The sequence below is a fragment of the Nicrophorus vespilloides genome, unplaced genomic scaffold, assembly GCF_001412225.1.
Source record: "Nicrophorus vespilloides isolate i.1.1-1 unplaced genomic scaffold, Nicve_v1.0, whole genome shotgun sequence".
Classification (NCBI taxonomy): domain Eukaryota; kingdom Metazoa; phylum Arthropoda; class Insecta; order Coleoptera; family Silphidae; genus Nicrophorus; species Nicrophorus vespilloides.
Window position 1 is genome coordinate 41,762 of NW_017099731.1, and position 18,827 is coordinate 60,588.

The 18,827-nt window shown below is 34.1% G+C and overlaps 2 protein-coding genes across 7 annotated transcripts in view; one reads left to right on the forward strand and one right to left on the reverse strand.

The window, feature by feature from the left end:
* The window catches only part of LOC108565435 (breast cancer anti-estrogen resistance protein 3), a 36,997-nt gene extending 18,617 nt beyond the window's left edge, over positions 1-18,380 (forward strand). For 4 of the 6 annotated variants that reach the window (XM_017924885.1, XM_017924886.1, XM_017924889.1 and 1 more), the window contains 6 exons: positions 2,350-2,649; positions 3,921-4,014; positions 14,121-14,181; positions 15,705-17,095; positions 17,145-17,313; positions 17,373-18,379. In XM_017924885.1, the coding sequence (XP_017780374.1) occupies positions 2,350-2,649; positions 3,921-4,014; positions 14,121-14,181; positions 15,705-17,095; positions 17,145-17,313; positions 17,373-17,909 (2,552 nt within the window). In that variant the 3' untranslated portion in view covers positions 17,910-18,379. Of the gene's footprint in view, positions 1-2,349; positions 2,650-3,920; positions 4,015-14,120; positions 14,182-15,704; positions 17,096-17,144; positions 17,314-17,372 lie in introns of all 6 variants that reach the window. The other 2 variants (XM_017924884.1, XM_017924883.1) reach the window with 1 other exon arrangement.
* Positions 14,188-15,695, reverse strand: LOC108565436 (aquaporin-like). Its single transcript, XM_017924890.1, has 7 exons — positions 15,383-15,695; positions 15,175-15,329; positions 14,980-15,123; positions 14,858-14,926; positions 14,674-14,811; positions 14,419-14,499; positions 14,188-14,361 (listed from the first exon to the last, which is right to left on the reverse strand). Exons 1-7 carry the CDS (start codon positions 15,396-15,398, stop codon positions 14,275-14,277), a joined length of 690 nt encoding a protein of 229 aa, XP_017780379.1. The 5' UTR covers positions 15,399-15,695; the 3' UTR covers positions 14,188-14,274.
* Positions 18,381-18,827: the final 447 nt, after the last annotated feature.

Here is an 18,827-nt window from a genome sequence, read left to right on the forward strand (position 1 = left end):
CTCGTGCGCATATTATGTAAAAACCTTTAGAATTGCAACAGGGGCAACGGTATAATAAATAAGTGATAAATAGAAAACCAAAAGTAATAAGTCTGAGGATACATCAAGGATGTTGCAATTTGAGTATAACAAAAAAAAACACTTTCCTAACAATGTGGAGAAATTTATTTTGTTGTTGTTGTTGAAAGTGTTAAATATTTGCTTTTCAAGTGTATTGCGTTTTATGACATAACAGAAACAAATGCTTTTAGCTCTGAATGCAAGCTTCTATGAAATAAATGGCCTTTTACATCCACATTCACCTACAATAAAATTTCAATTTCACAGTAAATGAAGATGTATTAACGGAGTATTAGAAAGGCGAAATTTATGTGCGCGCTCGGCATGAGCGAACCACCGATTGTTTCGCTTAAAATTATAATTTATTGCAGTTCGGAGCACTTAAAACGTATTTAATGGTGCATGCGAATAATAACGCTAATGAAACCGATTCCATTTCTCAATCAATTACAGAGAAATTCTCTTTATTTTTTTTTATTTACATGAATACAATTTCACGCGGCATTTCGTTGCGAGAAGCAGTTTGCAGTGCAGCGCAGAAATTGTGAAATATTCGAAACGTATGCAGAGCCTTTTATGAATAGAAGCTAATGGGCAAATGCAAACGCGAATAATAATGTATTCCCTCAACAAACGCCTGTGCTCTATGCAAAATGAACGAGAAATGGGGAAAATGTATAAAAAGATTTACATAAAGAACATATTTCAAGAAAAAGTAATTGCTACAATTAAGGTAATTGAAATCTCTCGGATATTTAATGCTGACGCTGTAATTACATGGAAATGCGATCTTACCTAATTTATAACAGCTTGGCTTCACCTTTCGCCTCTCATTATATAAATTTTGCGCTTTTATACTTGTTTCATCCAACTTATATTCAATGCTGAACTTTCTTAAGTACTCGTTTATCAATTTTATGCAAGTCTATGCTCACTATAATATTACATTTTTTAGTTTAAATTTAATGATGGTAATTTTAAAGACTCATAAAGTAATTCCCAATGAACGTCTATATTTATTTGGTAAATATAAACACTGAAACATTATTTGCTTGTATAAATCATGTAAAAAATATGATTTCTTTAATATACATTGTGTAAAGTAATCAATGATGACAAATAATGAAGATGAAACAAGAGTAAGTTAATTCATCAATAGAAAATAAAATGACTAAAATCAATTTTAATCATAAAATTAATGTAATACTAATTAGTATACAAATAAGATATATTTATTGAAATTCCAAAGTCTGTACATTATATTTAAGTCAACCAGTAAACAAATATTAAATACAATTTAATTATTTGCTTTATAGTTTACGATAATGTGAAAACTCAGGAAAAAACTTATTTGGCGACAACAAACGTCATGAACTTATGATGCGAATATAAAACTGGCGCCGAGTTAAGATTACGAACAACATATTATCTACAAAATTTCAAATATGATAAATCTTTGTCATAATTTTACTAAACTAAGTCCACATTCATATTGTTTTTATATATTAATTCAATGATATATTATAAAAAAAAAGTTATTTAAATAACTTTGATATGAATTTGTCAGATAAAATTTTATTATCAATAATTCCAATGTATTACCTTTAAATGTAGAGTGAATGTACTTGAATAAAATTTGAAATTTTGGATTTTAATATTGTTCATTTTAATAATAATATTTATAGCAACAATAAAAAATACAAAATTAAACATTTCCATAGAATTATAATAATAAAACAAAATGTTAACTGCTGCAAAGGGCTATTGACTATAGGTCTTTTTGCACTGTTATTTTTCTTTGAATACAGATTACATTTGAGTTTTATTAAAGATATTTTCTCTTTCTTTATTTTTATATATTTATAATTTTCTTGAATAAAATGTTAAATATAAATGGAGTGTAGCGTATTTGTTTGTGGCTTTAGAGGAATTATTATACAATCAAACAAAAAACCTTTTGTCTAGTTTTTAATATACGCATTGTAAAGGAATTCTGTAAGCAAAGGACTGCAACAGTCTTCATCCTCGATGAATATACATGGAGTGGCTGAACATTGAAAGCTCTCTTTCGAAGCGCTCGCACAGCGAAAGATCTGGAGTGCTCTGGAGAGGAAAATAAACTGGAAATGTCATTTGTGAATACGCGCTCGAAGAGAGAAAAAAACGAAAATAAAATATTTGAGTTACGATTCGATTCGAGGATTCCGAGATATCTGTTTGCTTTATGATTTGATCGCAACGAGTGCGAAGTAGGAAAACGCTTTAAATATCTTTACTTTCTTGTTGCAGATTTGTCGTGGACGCGTTTCGGGTCGCTGATTTCGCTGCGTTCGAAATCTCGAGTAAGCGTTGTCCTTTCAGGAAATGGAGACACTCCAGCCCGAGTGAAGAGAAAACATCTGGAGATCGACAGCTGGCTACGAGCGCTCGACCTTGAACAGTACCTGGATGACTTCACCGACTACCAGGGCGTTGAAGATCTGATAGACTTCAGCGAAGCGGACATCAAAGAACTTGGAGTCAAGATCTCCTCGCATCGCACAGCCATCATGTCCAGCCTGACAATGCTTCGTTCCAAATACTACAATGGTAATGCATTATTAATCAGTTAATAAGTTTTTTTTTGTATGGACATTTCTCAAAAGTCTTATCTTTAATTACATCAGTATTAAGCCAACGGTCATTGTCATTCTGCATACGCAACAAATTCTTGTAAAAAGCCTCACCCTAAGAATATTTCAACGTGGACATTATCTAAAAACACAATCATTTCGAAGCGACATTTATTATCCTTTTAGCTTGACAAATCTTCGTACAATTAGAGTAACGTTGCATCCACACTATTCGTTACATGAGACATAATTCTGAATATTTTTAACAAAAAATCTATCATATGAATAAAATTCACTAATTTTATATTTCTTTATAATATAATTAAATTTAACAGAATATAGAAGCAATTATTTCGGATTTCTGCTTATAACAAACATAAGCATTTAAGTTTTGTAATTCAATTTACGTAATTGACTTTATAGAAAAGACATGAGTTCTATGTTACGTTAATTGCGTTTCCATAACACAATTTTTTGTTTGTTCGAGCGTTGGAACAATCTAACTTTTACGTTGAAACTAATCTCGTTCCGCCCGAGCTTTATCCCTTTCCGCAAAATAAACAGAAGCAAATTTTGTTCCGCAACTAACTTATCTTTTGATTACACTCGAATCTAATCAAATTATCTTTTGCAATTAGTATTAATTAAAGCGGAAAGGCTTTGTTATTGATTCAATTCAATTGTTTTTATAAATGGGCGAAAACAAAATGTACTATTACTATTTACTTTAATAATACAGAGATAGACTAAAAAAATCTTAATAACATACAATGTTTATAATTTTCATAGATGAATTGGGTTTAATAAAAACAGATACTATATTTTGTACAATTATTTATAGAACTGTATCAAGTAATCATTAAATGGAACTGTCAATTGTTTGTTTATGCTATGACTGTTTATTCGCTTTTCGTCTTTAATCTCGAATTGCATATCCATTTCGAGGATCAGAAGAAAATAAAACCCTCTTCACATGATACGCTCAGTTGCATACTGGAGCACCATCCGTCGACGACAGCAACGACTACTTCTATTCTATTTTTTTTTATTTCAGTTTAGAAAATTGAATGGGTTGTAAGATAAATGGAATCGCATTCCCCTCGAATCCAAAACAAATTCTTCTCCTGTCTTCCCCAGAGCTGCAGCTCAATGTATCCCCTTTATCCGTATATATTTTTTCTCATACTACTATCACAGTATCCGATTGATTTGTACTAATCTGAATATTTGTCTTTGTTTTCGATGTAGGGAATGGAACGGAGACTTTGGCGAGGAGACAGCCTTCGAGCAGACACAGCGTCGCCGTCGACAGCCACAAAAAAATATTCCAAGAAGAAACAAAGTAAGTTTTCGAAGAGTTTTCTAGGTGCAATGTCAGTGTTGTTAGGTAGTAGATAGATGTACGACCAATCCTTCCCAGGTGGTCCTCTCGCTACATCCGACTGAATTCAGCTGCGTCGGCATTAATCCATCAAAATCCTGAGCGCGTCCCAATCAATATATTCTGGGGGGGAAATGGGAATGAAAATAAAATCCCTTGATAACGGCCCGTGTGTGATTGCTGTACCTCGCAGACTTTGGGGCTTATCTGCATTCATCACGCGTGACGACCAAAAAGCTGTATGTGGGTTCATATAAAGCATCACGTACATATCCTATCTCTAATTTACGCATATGTTACAAAAGTACCAAATTAATGTAATTGTCACATCTTTTTTATATAATCTAAACCGATAGAAAACAGAATTAACAAGGGAGAGGCAAAATTTATTCTGTTAATTAAATCTAAAAAAAAGTTTACTTTATGTAGGATAAATCAGCGTCGTCGAGAATAGAACTGCTAATTAAATGGAATCAATTTAAAACTGTTTTGCATGCAAACGCGACCAACGAACAAACATTAATTTTATCAATTTATGATTATTGATCGAAATTGATGGTCGAAGCTTTCTACTGCTGCTGAAAGTGGTACTCTTCGTGCGCATTCTGATTACTCAATTTACCCGCAGCTAAAAGCAATAAGTATGACACTCTCGCATGTGCACACACAATGCAATAACCGTACATTATTAGGCTTTTAACCGTGTTTTGTGTATCGAAATTTCGGTACGCTCATTATATATTTCCAACAACAACAATATTGTATGCATCTCTTACAATGTTGAACGTATTGTAGAAAGTGGAGGACCTCGGTTTGATCCAGCATTGCATTGTCCCTCACTCTACCGCGCGCAAATTGCATTCCTTCAAGTAGAAATGTTAATAGGAAGAACAATCCTAGCATACTGCTGTATGTGTGTGTGTGCGCCTGGCACGTTTTCCATTTGCAATGAAAAGAAAAATGGTCACGATCCGAATGATGGAAAATTGAATAACAGCTTCTATCTACCCTTTGGAATACCGCTCGGAGACATTTAAATAAAGAGCGCACCATACACATCCATCCATCCCATCTCTTTTTTCTTTCAGCTTGCTCCAATTTGCTCCATCCTACGTCAAACCGACATCCCGTCTGGTGGATGCTGCTCGAATTAATCTCTCCTCACACTTAATTAAAATCTCACGCGGTTTTAATTAAGATCGCCATTAGAGATTTTATCCTCCATTCTTTACACAATGACAAACCACTTCAGATTTATGTGTTGCATGTTCTATTATTATCCAACGTGCATTTCACAATTTCTTAAATACGAAAATCTCCAAACCAATCAAATGCTTGATTAATTTATAAAAAAAAAATTATTATCTAATAAATTTATTATTGCTTATTATATATAACTTGAAGGAAGTAAATAGTCGCTTGCGTGCTTAATTTATATTCTGCTTATATACACCAATAATTTGCAACGAGTAATAAATTCAAAATCACTAACTTTAGATTAAATTAGATTAGTGAAACTCAACTAACGAATTTTTTACTTCAATTTGTAATAAAACCAATAATTATTGTATATTAATTCATATCAGCCAAAAATTCACAAAAAGAGAAACATTTCTCATATATCATAATGATTTATTTGCATATCATTAATTAGATAAATAATATGTAGGTTTTTGTTTCTTTATTTACTCACTAATTGAATCAATTTATTTTAGACCTAGGGAAACTTTATAGCATCTCTAAACTTAAAAATCTCGCACTGGGAACAGAGTTCTTTATAAACGAGGTCAGTTCCTTTTGTATGTATGTACTAACGTCAAATTAGTTTAAAACTCCAAATATAGCTCTGCAAATATATAGATAGGCAAAGATAGTATTATGTTTTCCTGCATTACTTCATTTAATGTATAGACATAGATAACAAAAAACAGAATGAACACTAACGAACGTTGGGAACGCACGTGCAAAACTAAATGACAATATTTTTTATAGTTGACGTAATTGTTAAACTTGTTTTAAACAGTTGACGTAATTGTTGAGAGGACTTATAACAAAAGGATCAATTTAATAATTAATGGATATTTCAATGAATGAACGGTACAATGAGGTAACCTTTTGATTAGGTCTGACATCTCCATACAATACTTGTCTGGTCGTATGCCATACGATACACTAGGTTTAATGGATATAAGATCTGACGTTTCATTGTTAAGTGCGTAGAAATCTTAGATCATCACCTTGAATATAATATGATGAATTTTAAGAAGAATTTACTCTATAAAATATTATATATTGATTTTATATTATTTATTTATTTTTGTATCAAAAAACTATTTAGCTTCAATTTAATGTAATGAAATTGAATTAATTTCATAAAAAAAAACGTTTACTTTGGAACATATTTTAATTACATGGTGTGTATGCATCATTATAATAATGAGTAATGTTGCATCCTAACCATGCGTGACATCACACATAATTATGTGTCAGGCGTACCAACTACTATGTTACAACTTCGCTGATCAGTTTAAATAGCATTGTATTCGGTGAATACCAATAGCAGTTGGGTGCAGTATATCACCTCATTAACGTATATTATAATTAATTCATACTAGTTTTAATAATTTTCAAGCGAATTGTTGATTTTCAGAGTGAATACACATTGTGCAATAATTTTGAAATTTGTTATTTTCTTCGAATTAAGTTTGATGAATGTTTTCCTTTTTTCGTTCAGCAAATGACAAAATGATAGACCCGACCTGCTCCGAAATACAAGATACACACGTTTTATTCGTCGTCCCTCCTTTCGTAGACTCAATAGAGCTTACGTGAACGCCATAAGAAAGTGGCGATTCAATTGAAAACAGATTTCCACGCTAATCCCCGAACGCTGTTCACGTGCTCGACAAAACCGCGCCAGTCAAACGGCGGTTGTTCAGCAACGAATCCATCATTTCCAATACGGATTCACGAAAAGTGAAAGAAAGATATTGCAATATGTTCACGATCTGTTGCTCGCACATATCATTTCTGGTTGCACCGCATGAGGGATGCACATTCACAGACACAATGCAGTCTTTCATCCCGCAACAATGCATCCCTGATCCTCTGAGTATCGACCCCTAAATATTCCACCACACACCACCCCCTTCGCCCCCGCCGCTCCATCCGGCTGATTCACACGAGAACGTTTCGAACGAATAATTACAAGCCCTGTAGCGAACCAACCCTTCGCGTGTTCCTCCCTCTTTTTACCTTTTTTTGTTCTTTCTTGTTTCCCTCTTCTTTCGTTTTCTATTGAATCATCGGCGGTTCCAATACCAAATAAAAGGACTACTCAAGTTCATAAGCCTTATCTTCGGCTACCGTCGAAGCATTACACTTTTCCGTTTGCCTTTCCACCAAGTTCCGCTTTATTGACATCTTATATACTGCTGCAGTTAATTGAATTGAACGGAGCGAGAATTGAATATAAAAAGAAAGCAAGCACGACGCTCGATGCAATTAACATTTTTTTTACCGAATTTAATTAAATTTTTTGATTAAATGCAAAATACTTTCCACAGTCATCGGATTGAAAGATAATTAAATTAGATAATAGGGGTATTTAATCGTAGATTCAAACAGCTATTTTAATTAACATCATCAATTAGAGAGTTTCTACTGTAACAAAGAAAACTTATTTGAATCAAAATTCATGTTATTTTGTTTTTATTGATTAATCAACACTTATAAAACAACTCATATTATATAATAGTTTACCTTTCTATTTGATCGGTTGTCAATAAATGCAGCATCCTTACTAGATGGAAGCTTTCCACAACTAAACAATGTACGTATGTAACAATATTTGTTATATGGCAGCATGTTAACTTTTTGTTTGTTTTATAAACTTTATAAATAACATAATTTTGTTTATGTCGATGAACTTTTCAATTAACTCTATTATTATGGACGTAATTTACATTACTACAATGTAGTATTAATATTTCATTAAGTATTTTTTTTTAATATTACTTTAAATTTAATTATATTCATTTAATTAAAGTTCAATTACCGATGATTTTTCAAGTACGATTAGTTGAAGTTTTCAAATTGAAATATCGAATTCATGATGTAATGTGCACGTTAATCGACAGCTGAAGCTGAAAGATTCAATTGCGATCGGTTTTTATGCCGCAAATGCGAATTGAATTTTACTGTACGAGCTTTAATTGCATAAGCGGCGATGCAAATAAAATATTCAGATTGATTGAATTTTTTCGAGTGGAATAAAATGTATTTCATATTTTTACATCTACATAAATATATAAAAATAGCCGGTCTGGTTTGAAGCGTCCTCGGTGGGTGTTGTTAATAAAAGAAATCCAGTGTGTGTGTGTGCAAAAATAGTATAAATACTAGCGGCGTGTTATCCTAGGGGTTGTTTCATACGTGTGTGCCCTTACGGGCGGCTGCGCCCGCACCGGATCAATATTTCGGGGTAGTAACGTAGTGGGGGTGTGTCATTCTCATCATTCTGTACGATTTTCCTAGTGAAAATACGAGGTCCGGGCCGGGCGTATGCAACACTCTGTCTCTGTCTTCAACTCGTCTCCTTTCACCTCCAGAAACCCCTCCACGAAATACACTGCCCATCGTCATCCCCCTGAAAGAAACGAAAACAACAACAGCAAAAAAAAATACTGAAATATACTGAATTATTGTTCTCGACTGCCGCGAGTCGCCCAGTGTGTTCGACGTTGTGATAACTTCAGAAGAAGCGAAAATCCGAACATTTTCAAAAGACTTTCAAGTGAATACAGAGAGGAGACAGCTCTCCTTCAAACTCTTTGTGCAAAAGTAACAATCAGCCGTCCAATTGTCACTGCCGCACACGGATGCCATTCATTTAAGTATCTAGCTTTTTGTAACACGCCGTAGTAGAAAATACTCGTGAATGGCGAGGCCGTAGTACGTAATTTTAGTCTCGTAGATACATGTGTGAACCAATGTGGAAGTCATGAACAACGAAATTCTCGGTTGTGCATTGCGCGACTCCAGAGAACTCTAAGGGCGTCGTAAAGTTATTATGGTGAGTGACGGTTTCAGTTTGGTCAAGTGTCGCTTTGTTTTCAAGCATAACCCCGTAGTACTTAAACCCGTTACAATCTCATCTAACTATCATCAATTTTGATTTAACACTTCTCTTTTCATTTTCCTTTATGCTCCATCCTATTACTTTCAATAGATTATAGTTAAACCATCTTTTGTTTGTTTATTAGTATTAAGAGTTCATCGAGTACGTGATGTTTCTTAGCTTTAATAGTTAAGCAACGCGTGGTGAGAATCTACTTGAATGAACAACTGGTAACCTTTACCAATTCAAGATATAGTAGAATAATAGTGCAATATAAAGATTTGCTATATACTATATTTTGATTAATGAAAATCTAATAATTAATTATTGCATCATTGAAAGCGCTCATTAATAGAATATATTATGAAATATAATAAGACAGTTCCGAAATTACAATTCATTACTATCTAATTTACAACTATCAATTGAGTATAGCTATAGGATATTCATGCAAATTCATTCAACGCAAAATACGGTTTACAATTTGATAATGAAGACTAATAATTTGTGATGCATATATGGATATATGTATAATTCATTTGGCAAATCGAGTTACAAAAGACTTACATGATTATTTGTCAACAATACAATGCTCAATCTTCATTTCAACTAAATTTAAATCTTGATCTATAACATTTATATCCATAATCATCCAATAATAATTATGGATTTCTACTGAATGAATCTTTTAATTACGTGATTTACAGAACAATAACTGTTTACAATAGCAGTGGAAGTTTTATATACTAATTATGTGGAAGCGCTATTCTCAGTAGCAGAATGCGTTTGTCTATTATTAGAATTCACATGTGTTTTGAAATGGTTATTATCTATCAAGACAAGAAAGGCCGGAACAATAGTCTGCTGATCACAAATTTGTATTACATAATATTTGGTTTTGATAAAATGATGGTAGTAGCGGCAACCATTCATGACCGAAAAGTGCGTTAAAAATCAAGTTGTTTTTAATGTTTATAGCAACACTAAAGTTTATTGTTTTGCAAAACTTTGCACATGAAATAAATACTCGCCGGAAAGCAAGAAGCTTAAAAATATAAAAAAAAGGCATAACTGCCGCTATAAAGTTGAGCTTATATTGTGAATAGCAGCATAAATTACAAGCAGCTATAGAATATGAAATACCTGTCTCCTCTTCTGCAGAGAAAACTTTCGAATGAGGATTATGCATGAGTTGGACGGACATTGTGCTAGTTCGTATTACCGATGCACGTAGAACGACCTCAGTTCTACGTGCATCGTTTTAGGTCCATTGAGATTTCCTTTTTGTTTCATCTAGAATGCATACTTACAAACTAAATATTATAGTTGAAATTGGCGCCATCGCCCGGAAAATGTACTTTGGTTGTTTGTTAAACGTGTCGTTTGTTTGCTGTTTCCTAATCTCGGTGAAATTTGCGATGGTTAGTCGTTTAAAACCCATTAATGGCGACACAGGGAATTGATTTATTTACTCCGAATAAAAAAAACCCTTTTCAGGATTTACGATTTTCTCTCAACTTTTGTAGATAAAAACGCATTATATTAATGTTAAGTGCTCACCCATATTTCATTTTAATTCGATACTTTTTTCTGCGTTTGCTGGGTAAACACAGAAGTGGCTTCTCGACTTATCATCTGATATTCTCGACATCTTCAAATATAAACATTACCATACTTTATTATGTTGGGTTTAAGGGGCATAAAACTCGGGCTTCGAGCGAAAATTATTGGTACGAGTTCTTGCTTATCCGCCGATGCGGAAATTTATGTGGCCATAGGCAATAATCCCTTGGGAGTTTTCATTTCGCCTACGATGACACATGAAATATTTTATCGCGAATTTTCGCTCGAACTTTTCCATTTCCAACGAAAACAGAATTCACAATCTTTGTCTTTCAACAAACAAAAAAAACATCCACCCCATGAGCGTAATTATAAAAAAAGGGCGCTTATTAAAAGTTCCCTCTAAACTCGCTCCGCCCTTTTCACATACGTCTTGCATTATTTTCGGAACAAAAGCTCTGGTGACTTGATGAAAACGAACACGCTCAAGATTTTTTTCTTCGTGTTTTTAACTTCGGGCTTTGAAATAAAGAGAGGATACGGGATATGATATGAGAAAACTCCACCCGTCTGCTCCCGAAGGAATACGTAAAAGGAATTCCGATCTCCGTCTCGCTCCAATCTATATGCGAACTCATATTAGAGGCTCTTCGTTTTGCCTCCATCTACGAGATCGTTTGAGTTATATAAGAATGCATTCCGAAATTTCAAACTCGAATAACTCCTAAGTGAATGCCTGTAATGTCAACTCTACGAAATCCTTTCAATTTCCTCCCCGACAAAATTTATTATTATCCGTTATTGCAGACGTATAAATCAAAACGATATAAAATTCGTCATACTTTAAAAATATTTACTTAATTCGTAATTATCGAACACTAAAATAATATAAAATATCTAATCTTTGAACACTCCTTTAATTACATTTATTTAGAATATGTTGTTCATAGGTTACTTAAATATAAACGGAAATACCGAATCAATTTAAATCTAGATAAGTGACAAACCGTCTAAAAATATATGGAAAAGTAACATGTGTTTCTGCTAAAAGCATTTGCCACCCCTGAAATTTGATACTTGGAACTATATGAAAAAAATGTAAGTATTTAATTTAGATCCGTGGTTCGGTTGAAGCCTTACAAATAAGCTTTCACTCCGATATTTTTTTCGCCATACACTTGCAATATTATTGAAACATCTTCGATAACGTGCTTGTTTAATTTAATTACATCATTATATATTTCCCGTCATTAAATATAATTTGGCAAATGTAGTTTTCTCAATAATTACGTATTAAATGCGATCTTGATTAAAACCGGTTGTCCGGGTGAAGATGAAAAAGCAGCGGGAGAGAGTCCTTCGTCCCAAAACCAACATCATCCTCATTTATTTCGAAAGAAAAATGAGGGCTCGAAATGAAAACGTTCGTGGCGCATTTTAATTTTGGTCCTCCAGACTAATTTTCAAAGCGCTACGTGATTTAGGTTCTTCACTGCATTTTACTAATTGCAAATTCGAGTTGGCAAACCGGACGAAATTGCATTCACGTCGAGGACAAACTTTTCCTCTTTGTCGTTTTCCTGAAACTATTCTCGGCGGTGTAAGGAAAACGAGATCAGAGTACTTGGGTGTCTGCACGAAATGGGTTACCTCCACAACTAGACCATAAATTATCTGCGAAGCTTCGATCTTAGTCGGCAATTTTCCTTCTTTTACTTTTACACACACATAGATGTTTCTCGGAAATATTTTGCATTGGAATATTTTCTGTGTCATGTAAAAATTGTTTACACTTTATATCCATATCGCGATTTATGTATTTCCATTCGTCGCTACATGTTCTTCCAAACTTTTATTCAATTTGTAACACTTTATAAATTGAAATACATAGTTTTTGACTTCAAATAATTATTAATATTTTCAGATCAATTTAAACTTTATTTATACAACTCAAAATCTTACTAACCATTTTGCTTGAAGTTATAATAAAAGTATCTTAAAATTATATAATTAGAAAATAATCTAAAATTTCGTGATTTAAACTTCTGCAAATAAAATTTCATAAATCTTTATAATAAAATGATTTCACTTAATATTATCAGAAATCAACTGAATTGATTTTATTTGATTCTCTATTTCTTGAATCAAGCTCCAAGAAAATTAAGTTATTTCTAGATGTGATGCAATTATTGGATTTTTTGTGTGGAGGATAAATAAAATGAGACTCAAGATCTTGTGGGAAGTCTAATTCAATTGTACTTTTCTGAGTTTTACAATTTTCTTTTAAGTTATAAGTATATTTCGTATAGTATATCTAAGAATACAGCTGTGCATAAACTTTAATAACAACATAAAAACATTCCTAAAAGAGGCGCTTCTTCAGTGTTATAATCTTTTTTTTTGTATTTAATAAATATGTACGTCCGTAATTGGTTTTTCGAAAGATGAAAGGTTCTTACAAAGAGAAGCGAATGCTAAGCTAATTGTGTTTGGAACATTAAGAGCCGTATTTGCGTTGAGGAATATACCCCATGGAGCCATCGGCAATCGAACATTCGCTGATAGCAATAAACCCGTAGAACACGTCTTCCTTGTAATCGTATCTTTGGGATCCGGTTCGGCGTAAAATTGCTCATTTCATCTCTAAAATCCAATTATACTTTAAAAAAAAATCGAATAAAACTTCCGTAATTGCATTTGGTATTAAGGGAATATTGCTCGTAATAAAATTAAACTTTAATATAGTCAACGAATGGCATCATCACATCTAATTGTATTCAAAATCAATATAGTGTATGTATTTGTGATAGATTTAACAAGTATTTATATTAAATATATGATGTTGTTGTTGGAGCTATACAAATAATAAAGGAATTTGACCTTTAATTCGTTGGTCACGAACACGGAGTAAGTTTTCTTATTACTCGCCTCTACAATTGATTTCTAAATATATTACTTCCAAATTATTTGGTTTGAAGACGTTGTATACTATCCTTCCTCGTGATATTTTAGGTAAATCAGCAAATGCACTAGCTGTGTAAATACCGTTGCTGTTCTCACATTCTAATCCTGATAAAATCCACACAATAGTCTCCCTATTCTCCATCGAGGATTGCAGCCTTACAGCCATCCGGGAATCAAAACAGTAATGAATCTATTGTGATGTGGTGAACGTTGACTACAGTGTGCTCCACTATAACTACAGAAAACGGAGACTTTAATGATTTCTCGCAAACCCCCATTCCCATCGAAAGGAAAATAATTACAGACGCAACGCTTTGGTATTATTTGTATGATTTATTATGCTACACACACGACTGAAGCTTTGAATACAAAACATTGAACTCTCCCTTATGTAAAATATTAAAATTAAATTTTCTTTCAGATCTGATTTGAAGGACGTTTACGAGGCGATCAGAACAAAAAGTTTGAAAAATTTCGTAATGGTGAGTAACAAATATTATTAATCTAGCCGTAGTCTGGAGACTAGATGAGATTTTTTTTCTAAAACCAAAGAAAAACGAGACTTCTGGACATTATTATTCATCGCCTGAATTTACATTAAATGCAAATTTATAAATAATTGCTGCTAGAACGCCAGCTGAAATTGGTGCGAGCCAATAAACCTAAAAAAAAGAAACTAATTTATGTGCTGAATTCGCAGAATCAATAGCAGTCTGTACCCAATGAATATGCCATTGGTTGTTCCACAATGCGGGTCCGAAACTTCTTGCTGGGTTCATGCTACATCCAGTGTATGGCGCCTGAAATAATAGAAACCGTCAGAAAGCGAATAGAAAAAAGCTATATTTGAAGGACATTTTTTTTAAATATATTGACAATTTAAACTAAAGGCTAATCTAAAATACATTTAGAAAGGCAACTGTAATTATTGTTTCGTAATATATGTTTTGATGTAATTGCTATTATTCACTTACCGCAATTAAATTTAAAGCAATAACTAGGAAGCCGATTCGCAAGGGCATCGAGTCTTTCAATTTACCAACTCTCGGATCCCAAGTAGAACAATTTGCAATGGATAATACAAAGGTTATCAGCACTTCTATAATGAACACCTAAGACTTTTAATTGAAAATTGTATAAATAATGTAAACAACATACTTTCCATGTTTTCATTGTCTCTAATGGTAAAGTCATCCCGAACGTGGAATGTGCTTCTGGGAAAATGATCTGTAATGTTTCTCAGCTGAGCAATTTGTTTTGAATAATTATAGGAGGATTACCAATAGCAGGCCAAATCCTGCAAGGGAACCCCACATCTGTGCTACGAAATATATTACTGCTTGTAGCACATCCACTTGTCCCATTATGCAAGCGCAGATTGTGGTCACGGGATTCACATGGGCCCCAGAAATATGTCCGAAAATCTAATTAATATTATTAAACATGACAGATTTAGAACCAAAGCATTAGCTTACCTGCATAACGCTCATAACAGCCAGACCGGAAGTTATGCAGGCATTGAAATGCCCGGAAAACTCCTTGTTGGGTAAACTTCCGAAACACGAGATGAACAGCAGAATTGCTGTACCGAAGAACTCGCTTAGGAATACATTGCCGTATTTCAAAATATCTGAAATTAATTATTGTTAATGTTGTATTATTATACTGTTAGAGTAACTATACTTAAATTGAACTTCATTTTGTGGAGTGAAATGGTATACTGGAGATAATTTACGAATGTTATCTGCCACTGTTTGCTAATGTATTACAATGTAAATACTATAAAGATGTATGGCCTGAAACTACGGGTGAAGGAAAAATGGGAAAAAAGTATGCTTCTGAACATTTGCCAATTTAAACCGACACTATAAATCTCTTCGGTCGTGTATATTTTTTTTTTGTGGGGCGAAAGCAAGTCATGTTTTGAGATTTATGGCGCGATATCTCATCGACCCTTGAAAACATCAATTTAATGTAATCTCACCCCGACCTTATTTATTTACAGGAGCCGTGCGCGGACCCCTCGATGGACGTGGTTGCTCTGAAGAAAGCGTTGGAATGGGAACTGTCGCTGGATGGAAGAGATTTGCGATCGCACGCCTGGTATCACGGAGCTATTCCGAGGATTAGAGCGGAAGAAATTGTTAGGGATGATGGATCGTTTCTCGTGAGAGATTGTACCTCGCAACCAGGAAATTACGTGCTCACCTGTCGACGGAACCAGCAAGCTCTGCACTTTGTGATCAGCCGGCAAATTTTGCAGCCGGACACCGTTTACGAACGGGTCCAATATCAATTCGAGGATGATCCTTTCGACACGGTTCCCGATTTGATCACTTCCTATGTGGGTTCTGGACGTCCGATAACTGTCCTATCCGGGGCTAGGATACAGACGCCCGTCAACAGGATGTATCCGTTATCCTTCTACGCAACTAAATATCCATCATCGATGTACCAAAGTCGCATGTCTTCACCGGCTACAACTCCTATGGGCAACAGCTCCTTCCGTTACCCGATGCAAATCTGTAAGCCAGCTTCTCCGAACAGAAATTCCAAAGATGCGCCTCCTAGACTACCATCCAAGAAGCAACGCTCTCAATCTCTGACTCCGGCGGAAGTGAATAGAATGGCACAGGAGAAATGTAACAGTGCCGATGGGGTCATACAATCCCCTCTAATGACTCGCTCCACCGGGAACGAATGTTCTAAATTTTCATCGCAATCCTTGCCCCGAAACTCCTGTGCTCGACTCTCAATTTCCCCGAGCAGCGTTACACTCGGCCGCAACTCTAAATTAAACCGGGTGCTTAGCGATAATTCCGAAGACGAAAATCTGCCCGAATCACCACCACCTAAACCATCTCGCATTCCCTACAACAGCAAAGATTCCGATTTAGATCCTCTACAAAGAGTTACATCATACCACACATCCGGTTCCGACTCCGGAAATGGCTCAGGGGATTCAACTGTCAGCAGTGATCCTGTTGAACCACCGCATCGTTCGGGTGTGGTGATTAAAAATCCACGTTACAACATGTCAGCATCTGAGTCGACATCCACACTGAAGAATCACGACTTTGATTACGTTGCGGCCGAGGAAAAGCTGATGCAAATGCCGCAACCTGAACTCGATCTATCCACGCAATTTGATCTGGAAAATTTTCAAACGATTTTACTGCCTGTTAGTGAAAATAAACCGTTAGATGGACAAGCGCTCAGGGGAATTAAAATAACGTTGAAGGAGGCCGGTTCTAGAATACTGGCGACTCATCTTACAAAAGTTGATTTGGAAATATTGGGGATGGACAAGAGTAGGCCGCAATCGAAACTCGGTAACGGTCTCGAGCTTTGCACTTTACCCCACGGTCATCAATTCCGATTAGATTTAATTGAAAGGTAATAATCGTTCATAATGCTCTAAATTATATTAACTATCATATTTTAGAACGGAGTGCTTAAAACTTTTAGTAGCCATAACTATTTTAACGTGTTACGATGAAGACGACCGAGCAGAGACCTTAAATAAATGGATCGAAATTGCAATCGACACAAAAGCTGCTCTCGGTAATTTGTACGGATTCTGTGGTATTATGTTAGGACTTTGCTTGCCGCAGGTAAACCTTTCAACAATTTTCTTTTAAACATGCATTTCTTATTTTACATTTCTTTTCAGATACAAAAATTGGATACCACGTGGCACAAACTGCGACAAAAATACACCGATTCAGCGTTTAACTTTGAAGCGAAATTACGTCCGACTTTAAAAAATATGAATAGTTGCTCAAATCCGCAAGCTCCAAATACAACGATTCCACATTTGCTGCCTTTTATACTCCTATTGGAGCGCAATTTGGACGATTTTATAACACCATCATTTGATCAAAACAGTTTGGCCGTAAACTGCTTGGGTCTGTGGGAAACGAACACCCAAGACTTCGGCCTCAGCACTTTGCTGGCTCACATGGATTCCGCACGAAAATTTGTAAATTTAAGTCAAACCTTCCAGAGGAACGCGGATATAGTTTTAGCTGAAGCCAGGTTAGATGAGATTGCAACTGATATGTTTAAAACCGAATTCCATTTGAAATTCCTCTGGGGAAGCCGCGGCGCTTACGCAATGTCATACGATAGGCACAGCAAATTTGAGCAGGTGCTCAACGTTATGGCTGAGAAATATTGCAACAACATCAAAGAAGAATCCGAGGTTTAAGTTATGTTTTCTACTAATTTTGATGCACCTCTACTAAAGCAGCTTATGTTAGATTTTTTGGGGCCAAAAAGAAACTAATCTTATTTTTCTTCCAACTAGTGCAACAAGACGTAATAAAAAAAATATATATTAAACGAAATAGACCAGTGCATCAAAATAGAATTTCAATTGTGATTTAATTGTAACTAATTTTAGTTTTGACATATCATTAGTCTGGAAACCAAAAAGAAATGAAAAAGATGAAACGAAAATGCTAAAATTTTTTGGTTACACGTTTTGATTAGGCAAAGCTTTAATTTGTGTCTAAAGTTAGTTTGTAGATAATCAAAGGTGCTCATTTATTAGATAAATTTTCGAAATCAAAAAGAAAATGGACATAAGTAACCAATTGTAATTTATGTTTCCTTTTTAAGGTTTATATATTACTGACAATACAACATGAAAGACTGCCAAATAATTAATTTTCCTTTTAAATTACGTTTTTTTATTTGTTTTTTTCATTCTTTAGTGCAATTATTTATTTGTTGATTTGTTATTTTTTTTTTGTTTGTTTCCTTATTTTAGTTTTATTTCGATTACAAGAACAAAAAAATAATGTAAATGTAACAGAAAAAAATTGTAAATATATATTATATATGAATAATGTAGATTGATGATAATTTATATATTATAACAACGGGTCCTAATCGTCCTATACTTAAATTAAGTTTTTACAAATTAGTGTTACAAATTGATTAATATTTAATGAGTTAAATTAAAAATTAATTAAGCGTATAAAACGCGCAAATATTATGGTAAAACATGTAAAATATTTATTGTATTTAGTAGTTTGATTCTGTGTATACACAGTGTGATCCTATATTAAAGTATATATTATCTTAAATAATAAAATAAAAATTCATAAACATTAAACTTATT

Excerpts from the sequence above, each read along its gene's own strand:
- LOC108565436 (XM_017924890.1), bottom strand. Across the intron at positions 14,812-14,857 it reads AGACAATGAAAACATGGAAA|GTGTTCATTATAGAAGTGCT; the intron begins GTATGTTGTTTA and ends TAAAAGTCTTAG. Across the intron at positions 14,362-14,418 it reads ACCAATGGCATATTCATTGG|GTTTATTGGCTCGCACCAAT; the intron begins GTACAGACTGCT and ends TCTTTTTTTTAG.